Raw genomic sequence first — 26,945 nt, 5'->3', positions numbered from 1 at the left:
TCCTTTGTCCATGGGATTCTCCAGGCAAGAATATTGGAGTGGGTTGCCATTTCCTTCTCCAACAGGATATCCATATGTATATGCAATACTACATACAAACAATAGAAACTTGAAAAAAAGCAAAACTAAATAGAAAAGTTATATGCATATGTGTATGGAAAAATACAAAAGGCCTAACACCTAAATAAATAAATCAATAAAATGTTTTAAATTCTCAATTATTCCAGAAGTTCATAAAAGAAAAAGAGGGTACAAATAACACATAGAGCTTCTGTCGGAACATCAGCTGGCACAACTTCACTCTGGTTAAAAGCCAACTGAGGTCATTGGCCTCAGACAGGCAAAAAATTAAATATTAAAGAATATTGATTTATTAGAACATCTTCCTCATACCTTTGAAAGGCAAACAAGTGAAAGAGGAACAGAGCAGCTGAAGACATACCCCTTACCACAACTTCCATCTTTGCATCAGGATGCCTGGGAGAGGAGGACAATCTCTCTCCATGGTGTGTGTAGGTAAGTGTAATCACTAGAGCATTGGATTCCATATGTTGTTACAAAGAACTACCCGAAGGACTGTCTCCTGCCAACACTTGTGATTCGTTTTATGATCATAACAATTCTGAGATACAATTTTGCCACAACACAGGACAAAAAGATAGATTTCATATCAGTATTTCCAATCAGATACAGCAAATATAAATGGAAACTTCCATTTCCACCCCCCTTAGGTTTGGACCGAAGCTTATGTTATCAATTTGTAAATAGCCCTAATTAATAGCAAATTAGCACAAGGGAGTTATGATATAAAGTAAACAGAAGGAGAGATAATGCAAAAATTTCATGTATTTGACTGTGGAATGTGTGTTTCTGTTTCTCTTCTCTACACTGATAAATACAATATCAAGCTCTTCCCCATTTCACAAGTTGTCAAGAAAAGGGGATTAGAGACGTGAAAGACACATATGTAGACACCATAGACAATTTTTGTATGTCCATCGTAGAACTGCTTTGATGAATGTTCTGGGTTGTCATATTAGTGACCACCAGCACTTTGAGGGGTAACCTTCCTTGTTGGGAAATCAGCATAGTATACTCAGAGGAAGGTCAGAAGAGTGGGAGGAACATATTCAAGAACCACACCTTAGCGTTCATATATGGTGCTAGACCCTTTTCATACCTCATTTCTTTAAGCCTCACAACCACTTAACAGGAAGGTGCTATTTATTGCACCATTCTGAATATTAAGCAGAGGGAACAGAAGGTGACCTGGGACACATTCCACGAAAGGGACGTACTTAGGCGGCTAGGATTTGAATTCCCCTCTCTCTCTGAAGGGCTTCCCTGGTGGCTCAGAGGGTAAAGCGTCTGCCTGCAATGCAGGAAACCTGGGTTCCATCTGTGGGTCAGAAAGATCCCCTGGAGAAGGAAATAGTAACCCACTCCAGTACCCTTGCCTGGAAAATCCCATGGACGGAGAAGCCTGGTAGGCTCTAGTCCATGGGGTCGCAAAGAGTTGGACATGCCTGAGCGACTTCACTTTCACTTTCTCTCTCTGAATGACTTCGGAAAACACGTTAAAAAATGAGTGTAATTGTTGTCTTCGTTGACTTTTCTTCCTTTTTACTTGAAGCTTCAAAAAAATCGTAAATGAAAGTCAGCTTTGCTGCAGAAAATTGATGATTGTTTGCTTGCCTTTGGAAGGGAGTTGCCTAGAGCTAGAAGTAGAAATGGGGGAGTGATTGCAAATAGGCACCTGAGGTCTTTTGAGGATGATGGGGATCTTCTAAAATTGGGTGGTGGTGGTGGTTACACAACTGTGGGAATTTGTTTAAAATCATTAAATTTTGCACTTAAAATGAGAGTTTCATGGTATACAAACTATATCTCAACAAAGAGCTGTTTTTTTTTTTGTTTTGTTTTGTTTTTTAGTGTATTTTACCTGTTGAAATGTTAACACTTGGATGTGTATACTTAACAAAAGTTACTTCATCAGTGTTTCATTGATGAGATGAATTTCAGTTTTCTAGGATAATTTTTCTTTGTACATATGCTAACCCATAAACAGAGGCATCTATCTTAACAGATTTTCTTCTCATGTCTATGCTGTAATACCACTGCTTAATTCAGGCAGGTAAAGGAGTGTCATTCAATGAAAGTCCTACGTGTTCGTATATTTTCAGTTACTGGTTGAGCATTTTCTTTACAGCCAACAGTGCATTACATGCTTTATTTGTCACTGATTCTCACCACAATGCTCATTATCTCTATGTCACAGTTTGGAAAGAGATATTCAGAGAAACTAAATTTCTCAAGATCTGATTTTTATTTTGCTATGATATACGTCTATTTACCAATTATTTTTGTCACTTAGGCCTGGAATATATTTTACATAACCATATATACCATTATAAAATGAAATGTGATACTTTTTTACTGATTAAAAAAAAAGAAACACCCAACAACATCATTTCCAATGACCATCTTGTGTTTCAATACTTCCGGATCAAGCTAAGGTCTTTGGAAATAATTGGAAGTTATTCCACTGTTTGGCATAAATTTGTTCATCATCACCTGTTCACTTGACAGCTTCTCTTTCTGTGCATTTTAAAATACAACGATTAGTTCCCTTTGAGGAAATCATGGAGGATATCCCAAGATGAGTGAACTCTGAATTTTTTTAAAAATTTATTTATTTTTAATTGGAGGATAATTGCTTTACTGTATTTTGTTGTTTTCTGTCATACAACCTGAATCAGCCATAAGTATACATATGTCCCCCTGTCTTGAACCCTAACTGTTTTTTAAGGATGAAAAGAAGTTTACCATGCAGATACACGGAAAACATTTAGTAAGCAGTGTAGAATCAATAAATGAAACCCCTAGTCGACTTGTTTTTGAGGAAACACCATGCTTAATTGTTAAGGGCTGCAGGTGCCTAGCTGTCATAAGGAGAATACCACAAGACTATTTACTTAAAGAGACAAGAGAGGGAAAGACACTGGATGTTTGAGTGTCCTAGAGAAAACCTCTAGGTCATCAGAAGTTCACGTTTCAGTAAGAATATTAACAGCAAATACAAGGAAACTATAGATTATCTTTGGCCCTGATTGCACCCCATTAAGTAGGAAGGCGGGCAGCGGGGGCAGATTTCCTTGGCAGTCTAGTGGTTAAAACTTCTTCCAATGCAGGGGTTGTGGTTTCAATCCCTACTTGGGGAGCTAAGATCCCACATGCCTCTCAGCCGAAAAAACCAAGACATAAAACAGAAGCAATATTGTAAATTCAATAAAGACTTTTTAAAAAAAAAAGAAGGAAAGTGGGGGGAAGTCTCTCTTTATGACCGAGTTCACAGTTATTTCTTGACATTGGGAGACCTGGCTGCCTAGACAGTGTTGGGAACATAATCTTTCAAGAGAAGCAGCACCATCTTTCAACTTCTGTGAATATTTATCCATTTGACCCCCTGTTCTAGATGTCTGGATTTTAGCCTTGTCTGTTCTATCAGTCATGGCTGACGCCACTTCTGTACCAGTTACCGAGTCCTGTGATTCTCAAGGACCTCCAGGCCTTCCAGGCCCTCCCGGCCTTCCTGGCCCTCCTGGCCCTCCAGGTGAGAAAACATTTTTCTTCACATTGCATTGGTCACTTTTTTCTGACTGAAATATCTATAAGCTCAAGGAAATATCCAGATGCTTCTGATGGTCAGTAACAATAGAGATAATGGTTTTTGGAGGGAAATCACCAAGGTCTCCCACTTCCCTGCCCATCTACACACCTAGAGTCTTAAAGCAGATGATGAGGTTTTTACCCCAGAAAAACTTCAGGGATGGGTTCTGAAGAAGCCACCATGTGAACCTAAATGACAGTTCAGACATTATATTGGTGCACTCTTTAATATGGCATAGTTACTCTGTGCTGTGCTTACTTGCTCAGTCATGTCCAACTCTTTGCAACCTCATGGACTATAGCCCACCAGGCTCTTCTGTACATGGGGATTCTCCAGGCAAGAATACTGGAGTGGGTTGCCATGCCTTCCTCCAGGGGATCTTCCCAACCCAGGGACCAAACCCAGGTCTCCCACATGGCAGGCAGCTTCTTTACCATCTGAGCCACCAGGGAAGCCCAAGTATACTAGAGTGGGTAGCCTATCCCTTCTCCAGGGGAACTTCCCAATCCAGGAATTGAACTGGGGTCTTCTGAATTACAGGTGGATGGATACTTTACCAGCTGCGCTACCAGGGAAGTCCACAATTACTCTGTGTTCACCCTTGACTCACTATGGAATACTGTTGAGTTTCCTGCAAACTCAAGGGCAAAATTGTATTGTAGAAAACAACTGAGAATAAGGCATTATGCTCTTGAGTCAATTCTGAGAACTTACTTTGCCATCTCAATCTCACTGGAAATTATTCACCAGAGTGATCTAGCATCATTGATTCCTTAACCTGACTGCCTTTAAATCATCTGTGGACATTGGTTAATATTCAGGTTCCAGGTTTTATCCGCTTGAAATTCCAATTCAGATGGTCACGTATTATTAACTAAGACACTACTATTCACAGGTTCCACAGCTGACTGTCGTGAACAGTCCAGCCGGGGAATCATTGCTCTAATACCCCTTTTTATCTCTGGAATGCTACAATTCCTAGAGTTCCCTGTGTCAGTGTCTTCCCTGAGTACTCCTACTACTTAGCATTTGTGATAATAAAAACATCATACCTATGAAATGAATTGAAAGGGCAATTGAAGCAATTATTTATTCAATCACTGCTTCCAAAAATATACTATGCCTATCATCTGGACCTTGGATATCATATGATCGTGTTTTAGGAACAAAATTAGGTAGGGCACTGGCTCATCATCTATTTAAGGAAATAAAATAGGTATTTAATGGGAGAGATGACTCTTCAGTGTAAGCAAATGCTACAATCAAAGTAAATGCTGGATTCTGCCACTGTAATGACAGAGAGGAGACACTTTCTGGGAAAAGGATGTGTAAGGTGATCCTTGAAGGGAGAGTGTAAGTTAGTAGGAGGGGTGGTGTGGAAAGACATTTATGGACTGTGAAATGTATGAACTTCACATCTCCTCTATCTTCCTTCTGTTTACTTTGATGTTTAGGGCCCCCAGGCCCTCCAGGATTGCGAGGACCAACTGGGATTCCGGGAGACATTGAGAGTTGCTTGTCTCCCCCTAAATCTGCCTTTGCAGTGAAGATGAATGATCCCCTCCCAGCCCCCTCCCAGCCCATTGTCTTCAAGGAAGCCCTGCATAATGACCAGGACCACTTCAATCTTACCACGGGAGTGTTCACCTGCACCATCCCTGGCGTGTACCGCTTTGGCTTTGACATAGAGCTATTCCAGCATGCTGTGAAGCTAGGGCTCATGAAGAATGACACTCAAATCCTGGAGAAGGAGTCCAAGGCCAAGGACAATTATAGGCATCTTTCTGGAAATGTCGTCTTGCAGCTGACATTGGGAGACAGAGTCTGGCTGGAATCCAAGCTAGACACAACAGAGACTGAGAAAGGACCAATTCAAAGTATGTTCTTTGGGTATTTGCTCTATGGAAATTATCCTGGCTAAGGGGTAATGGCACCCTTGAATTCCTCAAGTGGTCCTAAACCTCCCAGCAAACTTCCCTCCCTGCCCCAGTACTTTTCAGTGATCATTGAATAAATTACGTTCAGAACGTCCAATTTACCCATGTGAATGTAACCCTAAAAAGCAGTAAAGATTAATTATTCATTAACTGGTCAACAATTTCTTATGGAAAGCCCATGAAATTTCATATATTCTGCTATATCCTAGGAACTCTGGGAAGAGGGTAGGTCAGGAAACAAGGGCTGGTTGAGGCTGGGGAACCAGGAAAGTCATCCCGCCTTTTGTTTTTTTCTGATAGTTTTTCACCAGAGGGAAAAACATAGTCTTGATCACAGCCCTCGACACCAGTTCAATTTCACAATTTATAGTATAGCTAGGAAAGAAAATATCCCAAAGAGATGAAGAAAATTTGCTTCAAGTCACACTACAGTCTACCAAGTACATATTTTGCATTTGATGCATATTGAAGAAGGCAATGGCACCCCACTCCAGTACTCTTGCCTGCAAAACCCCATGGATGGAGGAGCCTGATAGGCTGCAGTCCATGGGATCGTGAAGAGTCAGACATGATGGAGTGACTTCACTTTCACTTTTCACTTTCAAGCATTGGAGAAGGAAATGGCAACCCACTCCAGTGTTCTTGCCTGGAGAATCCCAGGGATGGGGGAGCCTGGTGGGCTGCCGTCTTTGGGGTCGCACAGAGTCGGACACGACTGAAGTGACTTAGCAGCAGTATACTTTGAAGATGGTTTGAGCAAGGACCAATGGTACAGATTAAAGGAATTATTTTGTTGCTTAATACTCCTCAGACACTATGCAGTACCCATTCTATCACTTGTTAAATTTATTTCTAACAGAGCTCAAACTTTGGGTTGTCAATGAACCTAGTTAAGGGCATGATCTTCACCCTCTTTGAAACCGTGGGTCACCTGTGACACCATCTGGAGAATGAAATATACTCAGGCGGGGCTTCCTGGATGATTCTTTCAAAGACAAATCCTCAAGTGACTTGTTTCTTTGGATTTTTATCCTTTGCCCTCTACTCTTCCCTTCTCACCCATCACCGCTCCCCCACTCCCACACCTAGGAAGATGCAATGCCTGTGGCTGAAGCAGCAGTTTTGCAAACCTGAGAACAAAAGACATGTATTGCTAAGCAGACTGAAGGAGTAGGAAACAGATCAGGTAATGTCCTTGCACAGACACACCAGACTTACAGATGAGAATAACAATCCCTGATTTGAGTAAGCCAATGCAGACTGGTTTCTGTTAAGTGTAACCAAATGCAGCCCTGATAAACCTGTTCTTTTCCTTTACAGACTTGCTCTCCCCTAGAGACTTCACCTACCATCCACTCTCCTTACTCTTCCCCCTTTCCTTTCCATCATCTCTTAAACTTCTATACTGTGCTAAGAGATAATCTCTAACCTTAACGGTCCCACTCTAGTTCACACACAGACACGAGAACGAATTACATCTCTGTAATGTGTTGGCAGAGGAGATCAGAGATCACTGATGCACACAGAGGCATTCTCAGGGTTGCCGTATTGATGTGTCCAAAACTGAGTTCATGACTGCTTCTTACTCCAACACCTCTTCTATTTCCATTGTTTCCTTTCCCCATGAACATCACCATCCACTGATTAGTGCCACCTACCTCCCTTCATGTCACCTCCACAGTCCAATCTGTCACCAAGCTAAATCAATTTCCATCATGACATTCCTACAAGCAACACCATCATCTTCACCTGTCACTGTGCTAACTGGTGGGCCAGTCCTCCACTTGGTGCCTCTTTGATCGGATTTATCTCGTCCCAGCAGTGAATGCTCATTGCACAAAAGACAAGGTTATCATACTAATCTCTGATCAAAATCATTTCATGGCGTCTCATTTTTCTTAGGATAAAAATCAAATTGTAATTGTATATTTGAAAATTGCTAAGAGAGTAAATCTTAAAAGTTCTTGTCACAAGAAAACAAATTCTGTAGCTATGTATGATAACAGATGTTATGTAGACTTACTATGGTGATCATTTCACTATGATGCAAATATTGAATCATTATGTTGTGCATCTGGAAATAACTTCATTTTGTCAATGATACCTCAATAAAGAAATAAATTATTAATATGATTTCCTTTACACCTCTCCATATTTTCTTCCTCCTACAGTTTTCCTTAGTGACTGGTTTCCAGCTACGCTGAAATTTTAGTCCCTTAAATAATGTATGGTCATTGGACCACACTGCCACAGGGCATTTGCACTGTTCAACTCTCTTCCCAGGTCACTTATCTCCATAACCACCAACATCTTTTGTGCTCAGTCAGAATTCAGAAATAGCTTCTTGAGAAAGGAACTGATAATAAACTAACTGGCCCCTTTTATGCATTCTTACGTTATGATTTTCTACTTTGTAATAACAGCCATCACTTTATTCTTACATTTTAAAAAATTCTCAGACTAATGTCTCTCCCCTCTGCTAAACTGTGAGTTTCATGATATCAAAAACTAGCTTTTATTTTGGTCTTTATTGTAATCTCAAAATCCCACATGTGTCTAGCACATTTTAGGTGCTCAATAGTTTTTGAAATAATGAGAGCAGAGAAACAGCACAGTTGTTAGCACATGGTAAGTTTAACTTGCTATAATCAGATTTCTTATTTTGTTGTTACTAAAAATTGACTTTGTTCCAATCATAACTTGTAGTGTGATTTAGTCTACACTCACTCAAACCATTCATGCATTTATTCAGTAGACAGATATTTACAGAGTGATAGGGAGAACGATGGGAGAGCCTGGTGGGCTGCTGTCTATGGAGTCACACAGAGTCGGACACGACTGAAGCAACTTAGCGGCGGCAGCAGCAGCAGCAAAGAGAACAAGAAGAAAATTTATATATATATAATTTTATAAAATTTTTATAAAAATTTTATAATTATTTATAAAATTTATATATATTTATATATAAGAAAAATTATATATATTAAGTACTTACTATGCTCTAAGCCCTTCACTCTGAGTGAACTCCGGGAGTTGGTGATGGACAGGGAGGCCTGGCATGCTGCGATTCATGGGGTTGCAAAGAGTCAGACACGACTGAGCGAATGAACTGAACTGAACTGCACGTCGACTTAAAAGATACACAATGTGAGAGTTGCGAGCTAAATTTTATTTGGGGCAAAAATGAGGACTGCAGCCAGGAGACAGCACCTCAGCTCCACAGAGGTGGGGTCAGGGTCGGGGAGAAGGTCAGTATATATGTGATTCTGGTAAAGAGAGGCTACATGGAATCAAGCACATATTTTTCCAGAAAGTTTCTGCTGGTCTCGTGAAGCTTTTGCTAGTCACGAACAACAGTCGTCACCATGAAGGATTTTAGTGCTTTCTAGAAATGAGAAGACACAAGAATTGGGCTCAAAAAATTGGCTCTGGAAAATATCTAACTATCTGAAGACCTGTTCTGCCAGTTTTTCCCTGAGCACAGAGTATCTCATTTCTGTTTTCTACCCTGAACTCCTTTCAGGGGCTGTTGAAGGTCAGCAGCTGCAGCAGCACATGATTTAATCCTTATGGCAAGTGCCAATTTGTAGTTGACACTAACAATGGTGGGAGGGAGAAGAAGGAAAGATTAAAACATCATAGCTTCTACTATCCCGAATGAATGACCTTTTGTTTAAACACTAACATGGTTCTAGGGTATGGAAATGTTGACCAGGCCATGCGTCTCTGCTAAATGTTTACTTTCAGTGTAATAGAAAGTATACACATCATTTGTCTCACAAGAAATACGGACATGATTTCAGTAGCGTGACCACTTAGACTGTCTTTCTGTTCCCTGCGGCCGATGCTCTAAGTCCCTTTCGTCCCATTTGGATGAACCGCAGGTGAACTGAGCCGTGAGGAGTTCAGAGGTTTGTCCCTAAACATAATCCTAACCCCTACTTTTAGATATGTTGCCAAAAAATAGTCCAATTTTACCCTCAACTTCCTAGCACTTACTTTTATATCATTTGTATTTATTTATGTATATTAGAGTTAGCACCTTATACTTTTAGATTTTAATAACACAGATACAAACTAACTTATTGCAACAATCATACAGGAACACATATATGATCCTAAAACATACAGAATGTGTGTGAATATATATGTATACGAAATTTTACGTATATATAATTATATATATAAACCGTATATATAATTATATATTAATATTTATAAGCTTTCCTCTTTAGAAATCAATCTTGAGGGGCCCTCTAATTTCCAAGGACACAGACTGTTTTTAAAAAATCCTTAGATCTGAAAAGATAGTCTTCTAGCCAAAAAGTAAGTGGGTGTATATATAACAAAATAAGAGGAGCTGAATCAGTGTAAAACTGTGAAGGAAGAGAAAGGCCCTGAAATATGGCAGCAACTTTGAAGAACATGGGAGGCTCAGATTTCATTCCACTTAACTTGTTTGCACAGCTGTGATGTAAAGCTTTTCCAACTAACATCTTACGTCAGGTCTGCTCCCGTAAGTATATCACTTAATTGACTGTCAGGATAACAATCAAAGTAAAAGGCCTGACGTTTATGCCACGGGTACTATAATAACCTGATAAAATACTGAAACGACACTGAAAGCATACAAAATAAGACAGTAGATGGCAAAGTGTATATGCTTAAAAGTGTTCCCCTAGAAGGGGTAGAATTTGCAGCAGTGTGCCTTTCTGGCCTAGCACACTCCCCAACCCTTCACATCCCCTATAGCCAAAAACAGCAGGAAGTCTGTAGCCTTACCACCCACCTAAGGTGCCAGAATGAGGAGTTCAGAGCTGGAAAAATCACCTAGAAATTTAAAGGAAGGAAGTGTTGGCAGCTGAAGAGTCTCTAGACCCAAGGTGTGAGTATGAACTCTAAGCAAGTGCTGGCTGAAAATTACATGCATGAGACAACAGAGGGCCTCCTGAAAAAGCAGGCAGAGGCAGAAAGAAATCTGTTCTTGAAAGACATAGCAGCCCAGGACAAGACTTGGGATTTTCCGCCTTTGCAACTGAACGTCTCTCACAGTAATGCAGTTTGGACAGAAGAACACTGAGGCCTTGTGGCCTCAAGGTGGTAGAGGGTGCAGCCAGCCCTGGAGTGGGAAATCAGGTCATCCCCCCAAGCAGGCTACCCACAGGGTGAGCCCGATCTCTCTCTAAATTCTACTTGTATGTTTGGCACCAAATCACACAGGCATCGGGGAAAACCCACAGAGGGCTGGTTAAAAATAAATAAATCAAGAGTTAGAAGCCCAAGAAAGAGAGCAGAAATATTAGCAGGGTAAATATTTGCAGCTAGAGTTCAGACATGTTAACCGCCTAATAGAACAATATAGAAAATAATATAGAAATATAATATATGGAAATATATATTATTTATATATGATAAATAAGTAGAAACAATATAGAAAATAACAATCCTCAGAACAGCTTAATAAAACCCAGAGTCTCAACAATGTATTATCTATGATAACTAGTTTTCAAGCAAAAAAATTACAAGAAACAGAAACATGAGAAACATGTGGCCATCTTCAGCGGAGAAAAAAGAACAGTTGATAGAAATTGACTTCAACCAGGCCCAGATGTTGAAATTAACAAAAACTTAAAGGTAACTATCATAAATATATACATTTCTAAATAAGGGAAGTGTGTTCAAAAATAAAGGAAATACATGTTTAGAGAGGGAATTGCAATAGCAAAATAAAAATTACATTCAAAAAGTAAATTTTGAGAGCTGGAAAATAAAATACTGAAATAAAAATTAACTAGATTACGTCAAAAGCAGATTGAAGCTGGCAGGGGGAAGGATCAGTAAACTAAAGATCAAGGGAATTACCCAATCTAAAAAACAGAATGAGAAAATATTGAAGGAAAAGAAATAAACTCTCAATGACCCTTGGACAAATGTTACATGATTCAGCATAATTCATCAAGCTACTAGAAGTTTGCTTTGAAATGTAAGTGGTATAATGTTAATTCTTACAAAATATTTATAATATATATTTCAACAAGTTTTGAGTTTCTATCATTCTTTCTAGGATGTTTATTTTCTGAAAGCCCAATTTAGCAAAATATACAATCGTTAAATAGCTCATTTTAAATATAAATGAATATATATGCTAAACAGGAACAGACTGACAAATGTAGACAAACTCACGGTTACCAAAGAAGAGAGGGAAGGTACAAATTAGGGGTAAGGAATTAACAGATAGAAACTCCTATGAATAAAGTAGATAAGTGACAAGGATATATTGTATAGCACAGGAAATTATAGCCACTACGTTGTAACAGCTTTTAACAGAGGCTAATCTGTAAAAATACTGAATCACTATGCTGTACACCTGAAACGAATATTGTAATTCAATTATATGTCAATTAAAAATTATTTTTTAAATAAAGAAAGGATGACTAGTTAGTTGCTCTGACATGTGATCCTCACCTTTCTCAAGGAAGTTTGTAAATGTAACCAGTCAGACATTTTCTAAACCTTAGAGCTAATGCTCTTGAGTGGTTTATTTTAAATAAATATGCAACTTACTCATGTCTTGATAAAATGTGGAAGCTAGTCATGTAACCCTTATGACCAGAAGGACCAGGTGACTCTCAAAGTACAAAGCCCTGCATGCGTGTCTAGTTGCTTCAGTCATGTTGGACTCTCTGCGACCCCATAGACTATAGCCTGCCAGGCTCCTCTGTCCATGGAATTCCCCAGGCAAGAATACTGGAGTGGGTTGCTATTTCCTTCTCCAGGGGATCTTCCTGACCCAGGGATCGAACCCGTGTCTCGTGCAGCTCTGGCATTGCAGGTGGATTCTTTAATGCTGAGCCACCAGGGAAGGCATAAAACCCTAGAGATCCCTGAATGAAATGTCTCTCCTGCGCCATCTTGTCCTGATCCCACAGTTAGCAGCCAGCACTCTGGAACTTGATCATTTTCTGGGATGAGAAAAGAGATCCCATAATCTCTGCTTGACATATTCAGAATCTCCCAAATGTCTCTGTAGTATTTGTGATGGCTTCTCTGTCGTGTTCTTTGCCCATTTTCAGTAAAGTGTGTTTCCTGTAGAATTACTATTTCATGGGACTGTGCTGACCATTCAGCACTGTCTGATGTCTCAGCTGGAGTTTGACATCCAGGAGGTTGGTCTGGAAAGAGACATTTCTGGAACTGTCAGCATCTAGAAGCTATTTAAAAGCACAACATGGGATGAAATCACATGTGGGGTGAATGGATTCTTGTTGCTGTTTATTTATTAAATTGTGTCCGATTCTTTGTGACCTCATGGACTGTACCCCACCAGGCTCCTCTGTCCATGGGATTCTCCAGGCAAGGATACTGGAGTGGATTACCACTTCCTTCTCCAGGGAATCTTCCTGACCCAGGGATTGAACCCACGTCTCTTGCATCTCCTGCACTGGCAGGCAGATTCTTTACCACTGAGCCCCCAGGAAAGCCCCTGGGGTGAAAGGAGGTAAGAAGTCAAAAGAACAAATCTAAAAAACAGGACATGCCAACATATAGGGGATTGAGAGAGAAACCTCTGGGGTTGGAGGAAAATCAGGCAAGTGTGGTGACACAGGCCTCAAGGGAGAAATGTAGCAACAAGTCAGGGATCAAGTGTGTCAAGTAAAAGGTTGACTGATCATCTGGACCCAATTTCCTGGTTATTCGTGACATTGATAACAATACTATTGGTGGGAAAGTACAGAAGGCTTGAGTGAAGTGTGTTGAAAAGAAAGAGAAATTAGGAACTGAAGTACAGACAACTGTTTTAGGACCACAGAACTGGGTGACTGAGCTGACATTTCTTCTCTCATGGTTCTGGAGGCTGGATATTTGAGATCAAGGTGTTGGTAGGGCTGGCTTTCTCTGAGGCCTCTCTCCTTGACTTGTAGATGGCCACCTTCTTACTGAGTCTTCACATGTTTTTTCCCTCTGCACCTTCCTGTGTCCAAATTGCCAATCCATAATTGGATTGAATTGGCAGGATTCCCCCTCATGACTCAAATCACCTCCTTAAAAGTCCTGTAATATTCTGAGGTGCTAGGGCTTGGGACTTCAGCATGATAATTTCATGGATATATAACTCAGCCCATAGAAACTTTCTTGAGAAGATTTTGTGTAAAGAGGATAAACCAGGCAGTAGTTGGAGAAGCCTTCGGAGTCAAGGGAGAATTTTCTCTTTGAAGATGTGGAAACCTGGTGTGCTTACATACAGAAGGAATGATCTAGTAGAGCACAAAACTAGGTGAGAGAGGGGAGACTTCCTAAAACTATGTCTGCAAGTAGCTCAAGAAAACAGGACCACGTGCATAAGTGGAATTCCTACGTAGCAGTGTAGATGTCAGTCTGAGGAACAAGACAGAAGGCAGGAAATTCAGCTGAGGGGCAGAACTGTGAGTCAGTGCGATGGAAGCACTTTGAAAAGTTTGCTTCTAATACTTATTTTTCTAGGAAAAACAGAACACAGGGTAATCAGCTGAATGTTGGTGCTGGAGATCTTTAGAGAGAATGAGGGTGTGAAATTGTAAATGGGAGTGAAGGACACAGCATGGAGTTGCTAAGCAACGCAAAGGATCTAATTGTGACCACTGGTCCTGAATTGAGAGTGAAATCACTGTGGCTGCATACTAACAATTTCCTAATTGTGAACAAAGCCTGAATACCAAAAAGTGCAAAGCATAAATGAACAATATGATAAGCAACTATAAAATAACTGCCTGGGCAGAATTCTTTTGAAAGACCCCATGCTCCTTTTAGGACTTGTTGCTAATTTTTCTTCATCTTAATACATACACATCAATCATTTAAAAATGTAGTTTAGGACTCCCCTGGTGGTCCAGTGGTCAAGACTCCGCCTGCCAGTGCAGGGGGCATGGGTTCCATCCTTGGTTCAGGAAGATCCTACATGCTGTAGGGCACCTAAGCCCATGCACCACAACTACTGAGCCCACACTCTAGAGCCCGAGAGCTGGAAGTACTGAAGCTGCACACCTAGAGCCCGTGACCAGGACAAAGAGGAGACCCTGCTCATGGCAAGTAGAGAGAGCCCACATGAAGCAATGAAGACCCCACCCAGCCAAAAATAAATAAATAAATAAACTAATTTTAAAAAGTTTTAATGTAGTCTAGGTTTGCATGTTTTTTTTAATGTTTATTTATTAATTTTAGTACGTGCTTTTTTGTTGTTTTTGTTTCTGTTTTTTTTTATGGGATCTCAGTTTCCCCAATCGGGGATTAAACCCAGAATCCTAATCATTAGGGCACCAGGGAGCTCCCGGCTTGCATGTTTTTTAAACTTATAAACGTGGGATATTATTGTAAGAATCCTTTAAGTCGATAGTACTTTCACTTCACAGTACGTGTAACATGTGTGGGCAATGCTCATTTAATTTCATTGTATAGCACTCCATGACCTGTGTGCTCCGGGAATCCTGTTTCTATGCTACTGTCAAGGTGCATCGGAGTTGTACTATGCTACTGCCAACACACTTACCTGCTGTTCAATATGCCTGCCAGTTCTTTAAGGATACACTCTAGGCATATTGTGTACAAAACACTCCCCCATAACATCTTTCTTTATCTGACTAGAAATCCATCGATGAATGCTATCAGCCAGTTTGGGGGAAAAATGCATGTATGTTGTCTTACAATCCCTGAACAGGGTTTCTCTCTATCTTATTTAAAACCTTTCAGTAAAAATGTATACTATTCTCCATAATCGTTTCACAACTCTGTTAGGTCTCATCCTAGATACATTTGCTTTAAAAAATAAAAGATGCAGTGCCCTCCGTTACTCTGAGCCTTCCTCCCAGCAGTCAGTACGCACAGGCCTGTCGGAGGCAGAGCAGAGATTGCCCTGGGAACCGCCAAACAATGGGAGATGCGGTTGGATCAACCCCTTCTTGCTCTTTTCTGCCGGCTCACTCGGTGAGCTTGGCTCCCTCTTTCCCAGCCCAGGTTACCTATATTTGCTATTTTTGTTGCTAGTTAAATTGCATGGTTTCATTTTATATTCTGATTAATTGATTCTGCTATAGAAAGCACAATTGATTTTTTAGTTAAATTATATCCAAAATGTTTGTTAATTTTCATTAATTTAATTACACATAAGTGGTTTTTTTTCTTCTGCTTGAATTCATACACTGGTAATATAAACTTTGATTCTTTTCTAACTTTATATTTTTTCCTGCTTATGCCATGGGTGAAAATCTCTGGTACAGTACTGAGTAGAAGTGATTGTGGACATATTACTTTTAGGTCTCAGTCTGCAAGCTCACATTCCAGGGTGAGAGGCTTTGTGTATAACTTTTCAGTAGTCACTATCAGATTAAGAGAATTCTCGAGTGGGATGGGGAGGTAGATGGGAGGAAGGTTTAAGAGGGAGGGGACAAATGTATCCCTATGGCTGATTCCTATTGATGTTTGGCAGAAACCAACACTATTCTGTAAAGCAATTATCCTTCAATTAAAAATAAATAAATTTAAAATTAAAAAAGAAAATTCTCTTTTATTCTTTATTTCCTAACAGATTTTTAAATTTTTAAGAAGTTCTGATTTTTTTAAAACACCAAGTGCTTTTATTGTCCTTTTAAATGGCTATGTGATTTTCTCATTTAATTTGTAACTATGATAAAGGATTCTTCCAGGCAGTGATGTGGATTTAGGGACAAGAAGAAAGATGACCTTGGTAGCTATGAGAAGAGGGAGTTTTAAAAAATGTTTATTGGAGTGTACTTGCTTTATAATGTTGTGTTAGCTTCTGCTGTACAGCAAAGTGAGTCAGTCATACATATACATAATATGTCTCCTCTTTCTTAGATATCCTTTCCATTTAGGCCACCACAGAGCACTGAACAGAGTTCCCTAGGCTATACAGCAGATTCACATTCAGAGATCAGATCAGATCAGCCGCTCAGTCGTGTCTGACTCTTTGCGACCCCATGAATTGCAGCACACCAGGCCTCCCTGTCCATCACCAACTCCCGGAGTTAACTCAGACTCACATCCATCGAGTCAGTGATGACATCTAGTCATCTCATCCTCTGTTGTCCCCTTCTCCTCTTGCCCCCAATCCCTCCCAGCATCAGAGTCTTTTCCAATGAGTCAACTCTTCGCATGAGGTGGCCAAAGTACTGGAGTTTTAGCTTTAGCATCATTCCTTCCAAAGAAATCCCAGGGCTGATCTCCTTCAGAATGGACTGGTTGGATCTCCTTGCAGTCCAAGGGACTCTCAAGAGTCTTCTCCAACACCACAGTTCAAAAGCATCAATTCTTTGGCACTCAGCCTTCTTCACAGTCCAACTCTCACATCCATACATGACCACAGGAAAAACCATAGCCTTGACTAGACGAACCTTTGTCGGCAAAGTAATGTCTCTGCTTTTGAATATGCTATCTAGGTTGGTCATAACTTTCCTTTCAAGGAGTAAGTGCCTTCTAATTTCATGGCTGCAGTCACCATCTGCAGTGATTCTGGAGCCCAGAAAAATAAAGTCTGACACTGTTTCCACTGTTTCCCCATCTATTTCCCATGAAGTGATGGGACCGGATGCCATGATCTTTGTTTTCTGAATGTTGAGCTTTAAGCCAACTTTTTCACTCTCCACTTTCACTTTCATCAAGAGGCTTTTTAGTTCCTCTTCACTTTCTGCCATAAGGGTGGTGTCATCTGCATATCTGAGGTTATTGATATTTCTCCTGGCAATCTTGATTCCAGCTTGTGTTTCTTCCAGTCCAGCGTTTCTCATGATGTACTCTGCATAGAAGTTAAATAAAAAGGGTGACAATATACAGCTTTGATGTATTCCTTTTCCTATTTGGAACCAGTCTGTTGTTCCATGTCCAGTTCTAACTGTTGCTTCCTGACCTGTATATAGATTTCTCAAGAGGCAGATCAGGTGGTCTGGCATTCCCATCTCTTTCAGAATTTTCCACAGTTTCTTGTGATCCACACAGTCAAAGGCTTTGGCATAGTCAAGAAAGCAGAAATAGATGTTTTTCTGGAACTCTCTTGCTTTTTCGATGATCCAGTGGATGTTGGCAATTTGATCTCTGGTTCCTCTGCCTTTTCTAAAACCAGCTTGAACATCAGGAAGTTCACGGTTCACATATTGCTGAAGCCTGACTTGGAGAATTTTGAGCATTACTTGACTAGCATGTGAGATGAGTGCAATTGTGCGGTAGTTTGAGCATTCTTTGGCATTGCCTTTCTTTGGGATTGGAATGAAAACTGACCTTTTCCAGTCCTGTGGCCACTGCTGAGTTTTCCAAATTTGCTGGCATATTGAGTGCAGCACTTTCACAGCATCATCTTTCAGGATTTGGAATAGCTCAACTGGAATTCCATCACCTCCACTAGCTTTGTTCGTAGTGATGCTTTCTAAGGCCCACATTCCAGGATGTCTGGCTCTAGGTTAGTGATCAACACCATCGTGATTATCTGGGTCGTGAAGATCTTTTTTGTATAGTTCTTTTGTGTATTCTTGCCATCTCTTCTTAATATCTTCTGCTTCTGTTAGGTCCATACCATTTCTGTCCTTTATCAAGCCCATCTTTGCATGAAATATTCCTTTGGTATCTCTAATTTTCTTGAAGAGATCCCTAGTCTTTCCCATTCTGTTGTTTCCCTCTATTTCTTTGCATTGATTGCTGAAGAAGGCTTTCTTATCTCTTCTTGCTATTTTTTGGAACTCTGCATTCAAATGTTTATGTCTTTTCTTTTCTCCTTTGCTTTTCGCTTCTCTTCTTTTCACAGCTATTTGTAAGGCCTCCCCAGACAGCCATTTTGCTTTTTTGCATTTCTTTCCCATGGGGATGGTCTTGATCCCTGTCTCCTGTACAATGTCACGAACCTCATTCCATAATTCATCAGGCACTCTGTTTATCAGATCTAGGCCCTTAAATCTATTTCTCACTTCCACTGTATAATCATTAGGGATTTGATTTAGGTCATACCTGAATGGTCTAGTGGTTTTCCCTACTTTCTTCAATTAACGTCTGAATTTGGCAATAAGGAGTTCATGATCTGAGCCACAGTCAGCTCCTGGTCTTGTTTTTGCTGACTGTATAGAGCTTCTCCATCTTTGGCTGCAAAGAACATAATCAATTTGATTTCGGTGTTGACCATCTGGTGATGTCCATGTATACAGTCTTCTCTTGTGTTGTTGGAAGAGGGTGTTTGTTATGACCAGTGCATTTTCTTGGCAAAACTCTATTAGTCTTTGCCCTGTTTCATTCTGTATTCCAAGGCCAAATTTGCCTGTTACTTCAGGTGTTTCTTGACTTCCTACTTTTGCATTCCAGTCCCCTATCATGAAAAGGACACCTTTTTGGGGTGTTAGTTCTAAAAGGTCTTGTAGGTCTTCATAGAACCGTTCAACTTCAGCTTCTTCAGCATTATTGCTTGGGGCATAGACTTGGATTACTGTGATATTGAATGGTTTGCCTTGGAAACGAACAGAGATCATTCTGTCATGTTTGAGATTGCATCCAAGTACTGCATTTCGGACTCTTTTGTTGACCATGATGGCCACTCCATTTCTTCTGAGGGATTCCTGCCCGCAGTAGTAGATATAATGGTCATCTGAATTAAATTCACCCATTCCAGACCATTTCAGTTCGCTGATTCCTAGAATGTTGACATTCACTCTTGCCATCTCTTGTTTGACCACTTCCAATTTGCCTTGATTCATGGACCTGACATTCCAGGTTCCTATGTAATATTGCTCTTTACAGCATTGGACCTTGCTTCTATCACATAGTAATCTATATATGTGAGTCCCGCTCTCCCAATTCATTCCACCCTCTCTTCCCCCACTTTATAAGTTTGTTTTCTACATCTGTGACTTTATGAGAAGAGTGATTTTTAAGTGTTTAGGATCTATTTACCAAAATTCCACGCTTCTGAAGGAGGTAAAGTTAGGGATAATCAATGACTGAATTTTTGTCAATGGCATGCAAGCAAAACATTTGTGACCCATCCCTTGGCATTCCCCAGTTAAAAAAAACATCTCCCACAGGACTCTCCAGGATATTTCCACTTTGGTTTTCTTGATGTAAGAATAATGGAAGCTCGTAAGCCACATGTCAAAGATAGCAGAGCCATAAAGGACGGAAGGAGTCTGAATCCCAGAATCACTGTTCAGGAGAGATTCACCCTCCAGCCAGGAATACCAATATTGGAATTTTAATAAGTGAGAAATAAACCTCTATTGAGTTAAGTTCTTTTCCCCATTTCATCAATCAGTGTTAGCTTAAATCATATAAATTTCCCCAAGTTTTTGTTGTTACAGAAGGAGACTAAATCTTATCATTATCATAAGCAGGATGATGGCAGTGTGTTTTTCTTCAACCTTCTTTAACCATAAAAATGACTTGACCAGATTTATGGTGTGAGTGACATACAGGGAAGAATTAGAGAGATGAGGAGGCGCACATGGTGAAACTTGTCACTTAGGTGGAGAAGTAGATCGGGGAATGGGAGGCACCATGAGCCTATTTCTCTTGGATAAGAGGGTGTCCATCCAGTAATGGGGATCTGGGGACAGGGAGGCAGCTTGGGCCTGAAAGCTATCAGAAGAGTGATTTAAGTGAAATAATGTCATGATTTCTGAAGTAGAATTCTAAGGTCCAGTTCTACTGTGACCAAACCTACCAGTTCTCTCATATGAACAGAGAATCTATTCACCAAAATTCCAAAATGCTAAGGAAAGGAAAGCACAAGAGGCCAAGATATAGTGCATATTTATTTGTTTGCTTTTGACAGCAGAATCATAAGGGATTTGCTTTTGCTACAGAAAGAGGCCAGAACTATGTCAGGAAACCAGAGAAATAAATTGTAACTCGGGCTTGCTCCGGCTTCTCAGTTTCCACTTTTGCTTCCAGCCACACCTTCTCGCCTACGTGCAGCGGCAGGGTCAACATGCCAGAGAGACTCCTGGGCTCTTTGGTGGAGACCTGATGCTTTTCTAAGACAGAACTTTTGTCCCTCATCAGCTGAACAGTCACCTTGCAGTGATGGAGATCCACATCAAAGAGGAAATGGTAATTTCCTGGCACCCTGCATGTGAAGACCCCAGTGTCCTCCTGTAAGTCTCTCTGGGCATTGTACAGGACCTCTGTGAAGGGCACAGGCTTTGAAGGGGAAGGCAACTGGCCACTGAGCTTCACAGTGAAGGCGGACTGTCTGTGGCATGGGCATTTTACACTTGGTCCTGGAGTTCCCGGCGGACCTGGCAAACCTGGTATTCCTTGGAGAAATGGATAAGACACAGTAAGAAGGTCATAGAATCCAATAAAAAGATGATATCCAGTCAATGTGTGAAACCACCAGTTTTTTTTTTTTTAAATAATATCATGGTTAAGAGATTGATCTTTGCTGTATGATTAAATGGTTTCAAGTCACATCTCTGAAACTGACCAGCTGTGTAATCTTACTAAAGTTAATCATTCTTTCTGGGCTGTATTTCCTCATCTGAAAATATTATCATTGACGTCTCATGTGATTATTGTGAAGCTGTAAAGAGACAATGCGCGTAAGGTACTTATAGTACCTATGCGTGGTGCATACGTATTATTTCCTATATATTATTTCATCCCAATTTGGGTGGGACTAATTCTTGCTACAGCTTCCCTGGTGGCTCAGTCAGTAAAGAACCTTTTCCTGTATATTATTTCATCCTGATTTGGGTGGGACTAATTCTTGCTAAGAGCTTCACTGGTGGCTCAGTCAGTAAAGAATCTACCTGCAACGCAGGAGACCCGGGTTTGATCATTAGCAAGAATTTTCCTTCTCCAGAGGATCTTCCCAGCAGAAATTTTCCTTCTCCAGGAGGTCGTCCCAACCTTGGGAAGGAAAATTCTTGCTAATAATTCTAATCTTACTGAAGACGATAAAAAGGCCTGGGTGTCTAAGTCTGGGGACCAGACAGCCTTTTGATTACCAAATCTAACCCTTAAGGCCCATGATAATGGCCCCATAAGAGATGACACAAAACTGTGATCTTTCCTGAGAGCCCCTCTTGGTCTGGTCTCATTGGCTACAAAGAAGTCCTGGTAATCAGGACAGAATCTGGGAAGAATCTTGCTTTGTACTCAGGTGCTCCCTGGGCATCATCCTATTCATAAGAACTAGGTTTGGGGCTCTTGGAGAAGGCAATGGCACCCCACTCCAGTACTCTTGCCTGGAAAATCCCATGGATGGAGGAGCCTGGTGGGCTGCAGTCCATGGGGTCTCTAAGAGTCAGACACGACTGAGCGACTTCACTTTCACTTTTCACTTTCATGCATTGGAGAAGGAAATGGCAACCCACTCCAGTGTCCTTGCCTGGAGAATCCCAGGGACGGTGGAGCCTGTTGGGCTGCCGTCTATGGGGTCGCACAGAGTTGGACATGACTGAAGCGACTTAGCAGCAGGTTTGGGGCTCTAAGTGCTCAATGAAACACAATGTTCTGACGATACATGATGCCCTGCTACACTTATTAAACCCTTTTTTTTGCTGCTTATCAGACAGTCTGATTCATGATACTGACTCTACTTAGCACATGTTCCCACCATGACTAACCCGCATGGATCCCAGTACCCTGGTTCTAGAACTAGGCCAGTCTCTCTTGTTGCCTGTGATTTGAGCTCTGGTTCCCCTGCCCTGGGACCCAGCCCTACAGCTGACCATTTCCTCCACATTCTTTTAATCCTCAATGCCTTGTGCTCCTGAGTTTATGAGGATTATGACATTCCTACCAAAAACATGAAACAGGAGGTGCAAATAAAAAGCAGAAGAATGTATTTCTCACCTCTTATACCTGGAGGCCCTCTTATACCTGGAGGCCCTGGGTGTCCTGGTGGCCCCGGAGGTCCGGTACACCCTCCTTTCTCCAGGACAGCATTTGTCATTAGGATGATGCTGACCAGTATCCGGAGATCTTGATTAAAGAAACAAAGAGAAGGGGTTTTTTTCTGCTTTTTATTTTGTTTTATTTATATATGAAGGGTGGATAGGTAGAGTTGCAACCTGGCCCAGGAAAGATATCATGTCTAGAACTAAACACACGGATTCAAATAACAACTTTGCTCTTACTAGTAAACCGAGCAAGTTACTCCCTGAAACTTCCTTATCGTTCATATACAGCAATAATTACTCAGTTAAAACTGTTTCTGAATCCTGAAAGGTCAACATTTTTTCTTCATCTGTCTTTGAACTGATAGAACACAGAAAGCACTCAAACACAATTCTTAAATACAAAATCCTTTATTCTTATGAGAACCTAACACATCTCTCTCTCTCCCTCTCTTCTCTCTCTCTTTCTTTAGCCGCTAAGTTATTTCTGACTCTTATGACCCCATGGATTGTAGCCCGCCAGGCTCCTCTGTCCATGGGATTCTCCAGGCAAGAATACTGGAGTGGGTTGCCATTTCCTTCTCCAGGGGATCTTTCCGACCCAGGAATTGAACCCAGGTTTCCTCCATTGCAGGCAGATTCTTTACCAACTAAGAGAGAAGCCCCAACCTACTACATATTGAATGCTTATTATGGAAAAGACATTGGGCTAGAAACATCATATCAGTAAGAAGTCATCACATGCCTGCTATTTTTGCCATAAGCATCTTTGCCCCAAGCATTTTCACCACAATCATTTTTGCTACATAATTAATTTGACATAAGGCAATTTTGCCCTAAAAGAAAAAATAACTGGCTGAGAGTTCAGTTTCAACTGGCTGACCGTTGTTTGGTTTTATTTCTCCATGGATGCAGTACTCCCATTTTTATGTTACATAAATCTTAGTCCTCATAATGGTCCTAATAGTGATGAGTAGGCGTGGTGATCTTAAAACAGTGAATGATAACAGCTACATATAAAGACATGATAGAAAATAAGTGGATAAAACTTACTACAAGTGTGAAATAAGATAGTACAAAGTCAGACTGCATATCATCCTAGAAAATAACAACATATCAGTTTGCAAATCCTTGGGTGATTTGAAGGCAAAAAGTTGAACCAGTATTTCCCATGGAACTTTGGAACATCTGTCACTGGACATGTGACACAATGTTAAGAGAGCAACAATCCTGTAGAGGATTTCACAATGCAATACAGAGCTCAGTTACAAATATGCATCCTAGTATTTGAAAACTGAAGGAGGAAGTTTTAGCAAAAAAGTGCAATGCTGAATGAAGAGAGAACTTCACAAGCAAAAGAAAAAAAAAAAAAAGACAAGTGCTTAAGTACAATCTACAAAGTAAAATCAGTTATTTGCATGATATTGTCATGAATCTGCACATTTTTAATGTATTCAAATAATTGTATTTCACAATTAAGTTTTTAAAATTTCATTATTCATTTCTTAAATGTTTTGTTATATCCTTCTAAGTGACCCTCTTTTATCTTTCATTATTTTTATCTTTTAGAGCAAAATTGCCTTATGGCCAGTTAGTTACGAGGTGACAATATGTGTGTAGTGCCTTATGATCCAGCAATCCCACTGCTGGGCATACACACTGAGGAAACCAGAAGGGAAAGAGACACGTGTACCCCAATGTTCATCGCAGCACTGTTTATAATAGCCAGGACATGGAAGCAACCTAGATGTCCATCAGCAGATGAATGGATAAGAAAGCTGTGGTACATATACACAATGGAGTATTACTCAGCCATTAAAAAGAATACATTTGAATCAGTTCTAATGAGGTGGATGAAACTGGAGCGTATTATACAGAGTGAAGTAAGCCAGAAGGAAAAACATAAATACAGTATACTAACGCATATATATGGAATTTAGAAAGATGGTAACAATAACTCTGTATACGAGACAGCAAAAGAGACACTGATGTATAGAACAGTCTTATGGACTCTGTGGGAGAGGGAGAGGGTGGGAAGATTTGGGAGAATGGCATTGAAACATGTAAAATATCATGTAGGAAACGAGTTGCCAGTCCAGGTTCGATGCACGATGCTGGATGCTTGGGGCTGGTGCACTGGACGGCCCAGAGGGTTGGTATGGGGAGGGAGGAGGGAGGAGGGTTCGGGATGGGGAACACATGTATACCTGTGGCGGATTCATTTTGATATTTGGCAAAACTAATACAATTATGTAAAGATTAAAAATAAAATAAAATTAGAAAGAAAAAAAAATTTCACTAAGAAAAAAAAATAAATAAAATAAAATAAAATTTAAAATAAATAAATAAATAAATAAAAAGCTTTGTCCTAAAAAAAAAAAAAAGAAAAAAAGAAAATGCGTGCGACCACGATGTCTGTGGCAAAGAAGCTGGTGGTCTAGAACTGTACCTAACTGTTCATTACACCCCTACAAGGGAAAGTTTATATTTCATTTTACAGATTAGTGGTTTGAGATTCAAAGAGGTGATTCTACTTATTTCCCACCAGATTGCTAGTCAGTTACAACCTGAGGGTGCGTGCTCATGCGCCCAGTGGAATCCGACTGTTTGCAACCCCATGAACTGTAGCTCGCCAGGCTCCTCTGTCCATGGCGTTTTCCAGGCAAGAATACTGAAGCCAGTTGCCATTTCCTCCTCCAGGGGATCTTCCTGATCTAGGGTTCGAACCCACATCTCCTGCATTAGCAGGTGGATTCTTTACCACTGAGCCACCTGGGAAACCCCAGTTACAGTCTGAGGCAAGATTCTTATTCAAAGCATTCTGAATTAAGAATCAGCATTCTCAGCTATGTACTTTTAATTAGTTAATTGTTAGCTGACGGCCCTGCCCTCTCGTTTCTCCAAACCCTCTGCTCCTGGCTTTCACCTTTCTCGTCCAGCTAAGTCTTATAGCACAGCAACCCCCAAGAAGCACCTTAATTTGGATATATTCACTCTATGTTTATGTCATGTTTCTCTCTTCCAGAGAAATAATTTCAGAAAACCCATTTTTGGCACTTAGAATATTCACCTCTATTAAAAAAATGATACACTAGATCCATCCGCTTACAAATACTTGACCCCCCTCCCACAACCTCCGTCTGTCTCCTACCAGCCATTCTCAGGACAGAGCCTTTCCTCTGTGGGATGGGCGTCTCTCAGATTTCTTTCTGAAATGCCTAGCTGTGTGTCTGAGGCTTGGGCTCTGGTCACGGCTCACTCCGTCAAGGCCTTAGCTAAATGATATGAAGCTGCCTGTTCAAATATTTATTCCTGGTCCAAACTGAGACAACAAAATTAATATTTAATCACACAGTGGACTTAGGTCACCCACTCTTTCTGAATTTGGATCTTGGGCCCAGTAGGATTATCAACTAGAAGTCCTAAATCATTTTCAGATTTCCCTTCCAGCAGGTCTATTATGGAAGCAGCTGTCAATACATATAAGACCAGGATAAGGAGGCCATTTCTCCTATTCTGACTTCTTTCTGAAGGCTTATTCCTTATGTTTAACCACAGATCTGGAGTCATCACAGACCATTTTCTGAACAGAAGGCCAAATGTAGAGCAGGGAGTCTAGAATTGAGGGTAATTCCCAGTAAGAATAATGTACTAGGGGAACCAACATTGTGATACATAATTAAGTGGTCAAACAAATGTAAAGTATGCAGAGCTAATTAATATTAGATACTATTTTAACATGGGCTTCCCAGGTGATGCTAGTGGTAAATAACTCACCTGCCAATGCAGGAGATGTAAGACTCAGGTTTGATCCCTGGGTTGGGAAGATCCCCTGGAGAAGGGCATGGCAACCCACTTCAGTATTCTTGCCTGGAGAATCCCATGGACAGAGGAGCCTGGAGGGCTACAGTCCATAGGAGTGAAAAGAGCTGGACCCGACTGAAGTGACTTAGCATGCACGCGTTATTTTAACATGCATGGCACTTGCCTCTTTTGATCCCAATGACAATCTTATAATGAAAATATCTGTAATTTATTATATTTTACACAAATCAAACTATTTATAGAACACTTCATATTCTTATTACCCTTTTTTAATTCTTTCTCCCTGGAATTCTTATGGCCCTGAACTTTGATGAACTCTAAAATTTGGGTCAAATGTCTCCTTTCGTATCTATATCAAATATATAAATATATGGGAAGAAGACTTTTTTTTTTTTTTAGAAGACATTTTTATAAAGAGAATAAATTAGAAGTTAGTTCTGAGTTAGGGTAGGGGACAGCTCAGCACTGAACACAATTAAGTGGGTGAACTATAACTCAAAAGTGAATAACTGCTTGTTATTTTCCTGTAAACCACTACTTGCCTAAAATGCAAGGCCAACTGGCATATCAATGGTTGTCAAAGGGAATAAACTCTGACCTAGCTGCTGCTGCTGCTGCTAAGTCGCTTCAGTCATGTCCGACTCTGTG

General features: G+C 40.5%; 2 protein-coding genes across 2 annotated transcripts; one reads left to right on the top strand and one right to left on the bottom strand.

Annotated features, from left to right (window-relative positions):
• Positions 1-399: 399 nt before the first annotated feature.
• LOC113892681 (protein HP-25 homolog 2) lies at positions 400-7,740 on the top strand. The gene is made up of 3 exons (XM_027541853.1): positions 400-516; positions 3,476-3,613; positions 5,125-7,740. Exons 1-3 carry the CDS (start codon positions 474-476, stop codon positions 5,589-5,591), a joined length of 648 nt encoding a protein of 215 aa, XP_027397654.1. The 5' UTR covers positions 400-473; the 3' UTR covers positions 5,592-7,740.
• Positions 7,741-20,363: 12,623 nt separating this feature from the next.
• LOC113892680 (protein HP-20 homolog) lies at positions 20,364-25,757 on the bottom strand. The gene is made up of 3 exons (XM_027541852.1): positions 25,624-25,757; positions 22,429-22,557; positions 20,364-20,885 (listed from the first exon to the last, which is right to left on the bottom strand). Exons 1-3 carry the CDS (start codon positions 25,628-25,630, stop codon positions 20,446-20,448), a joined length of 576 nt encoding a protein of 191 aa, XP_027397653.1. The 5' UTR covers positions 25,631-25,757; the 3' UTR covers positions 20,364-20,445.
• Positions 25,758-26,945: the final 1,188 nt, after the last annotated feature.

This window comes from Bos indicus x Bos taurus, chromosome 5, assembly GCF_003369695.1.
Source record: "Bos indicus x Bos taurus breed Angus x Brahman F1 hybrid chromosome 5, Bos_hybrid_MaternalHap_v2.0, whole genome shotgun sequence".
NCBI lineage: Eukaryota > Metazoa > Chordata > Mammalia > Artiodactyla > Bovidae > Bos > Bos indicus x Bos taurus.
This window is presented reverse-complemented; position numbering and strand designations above follow the sequence as displayed.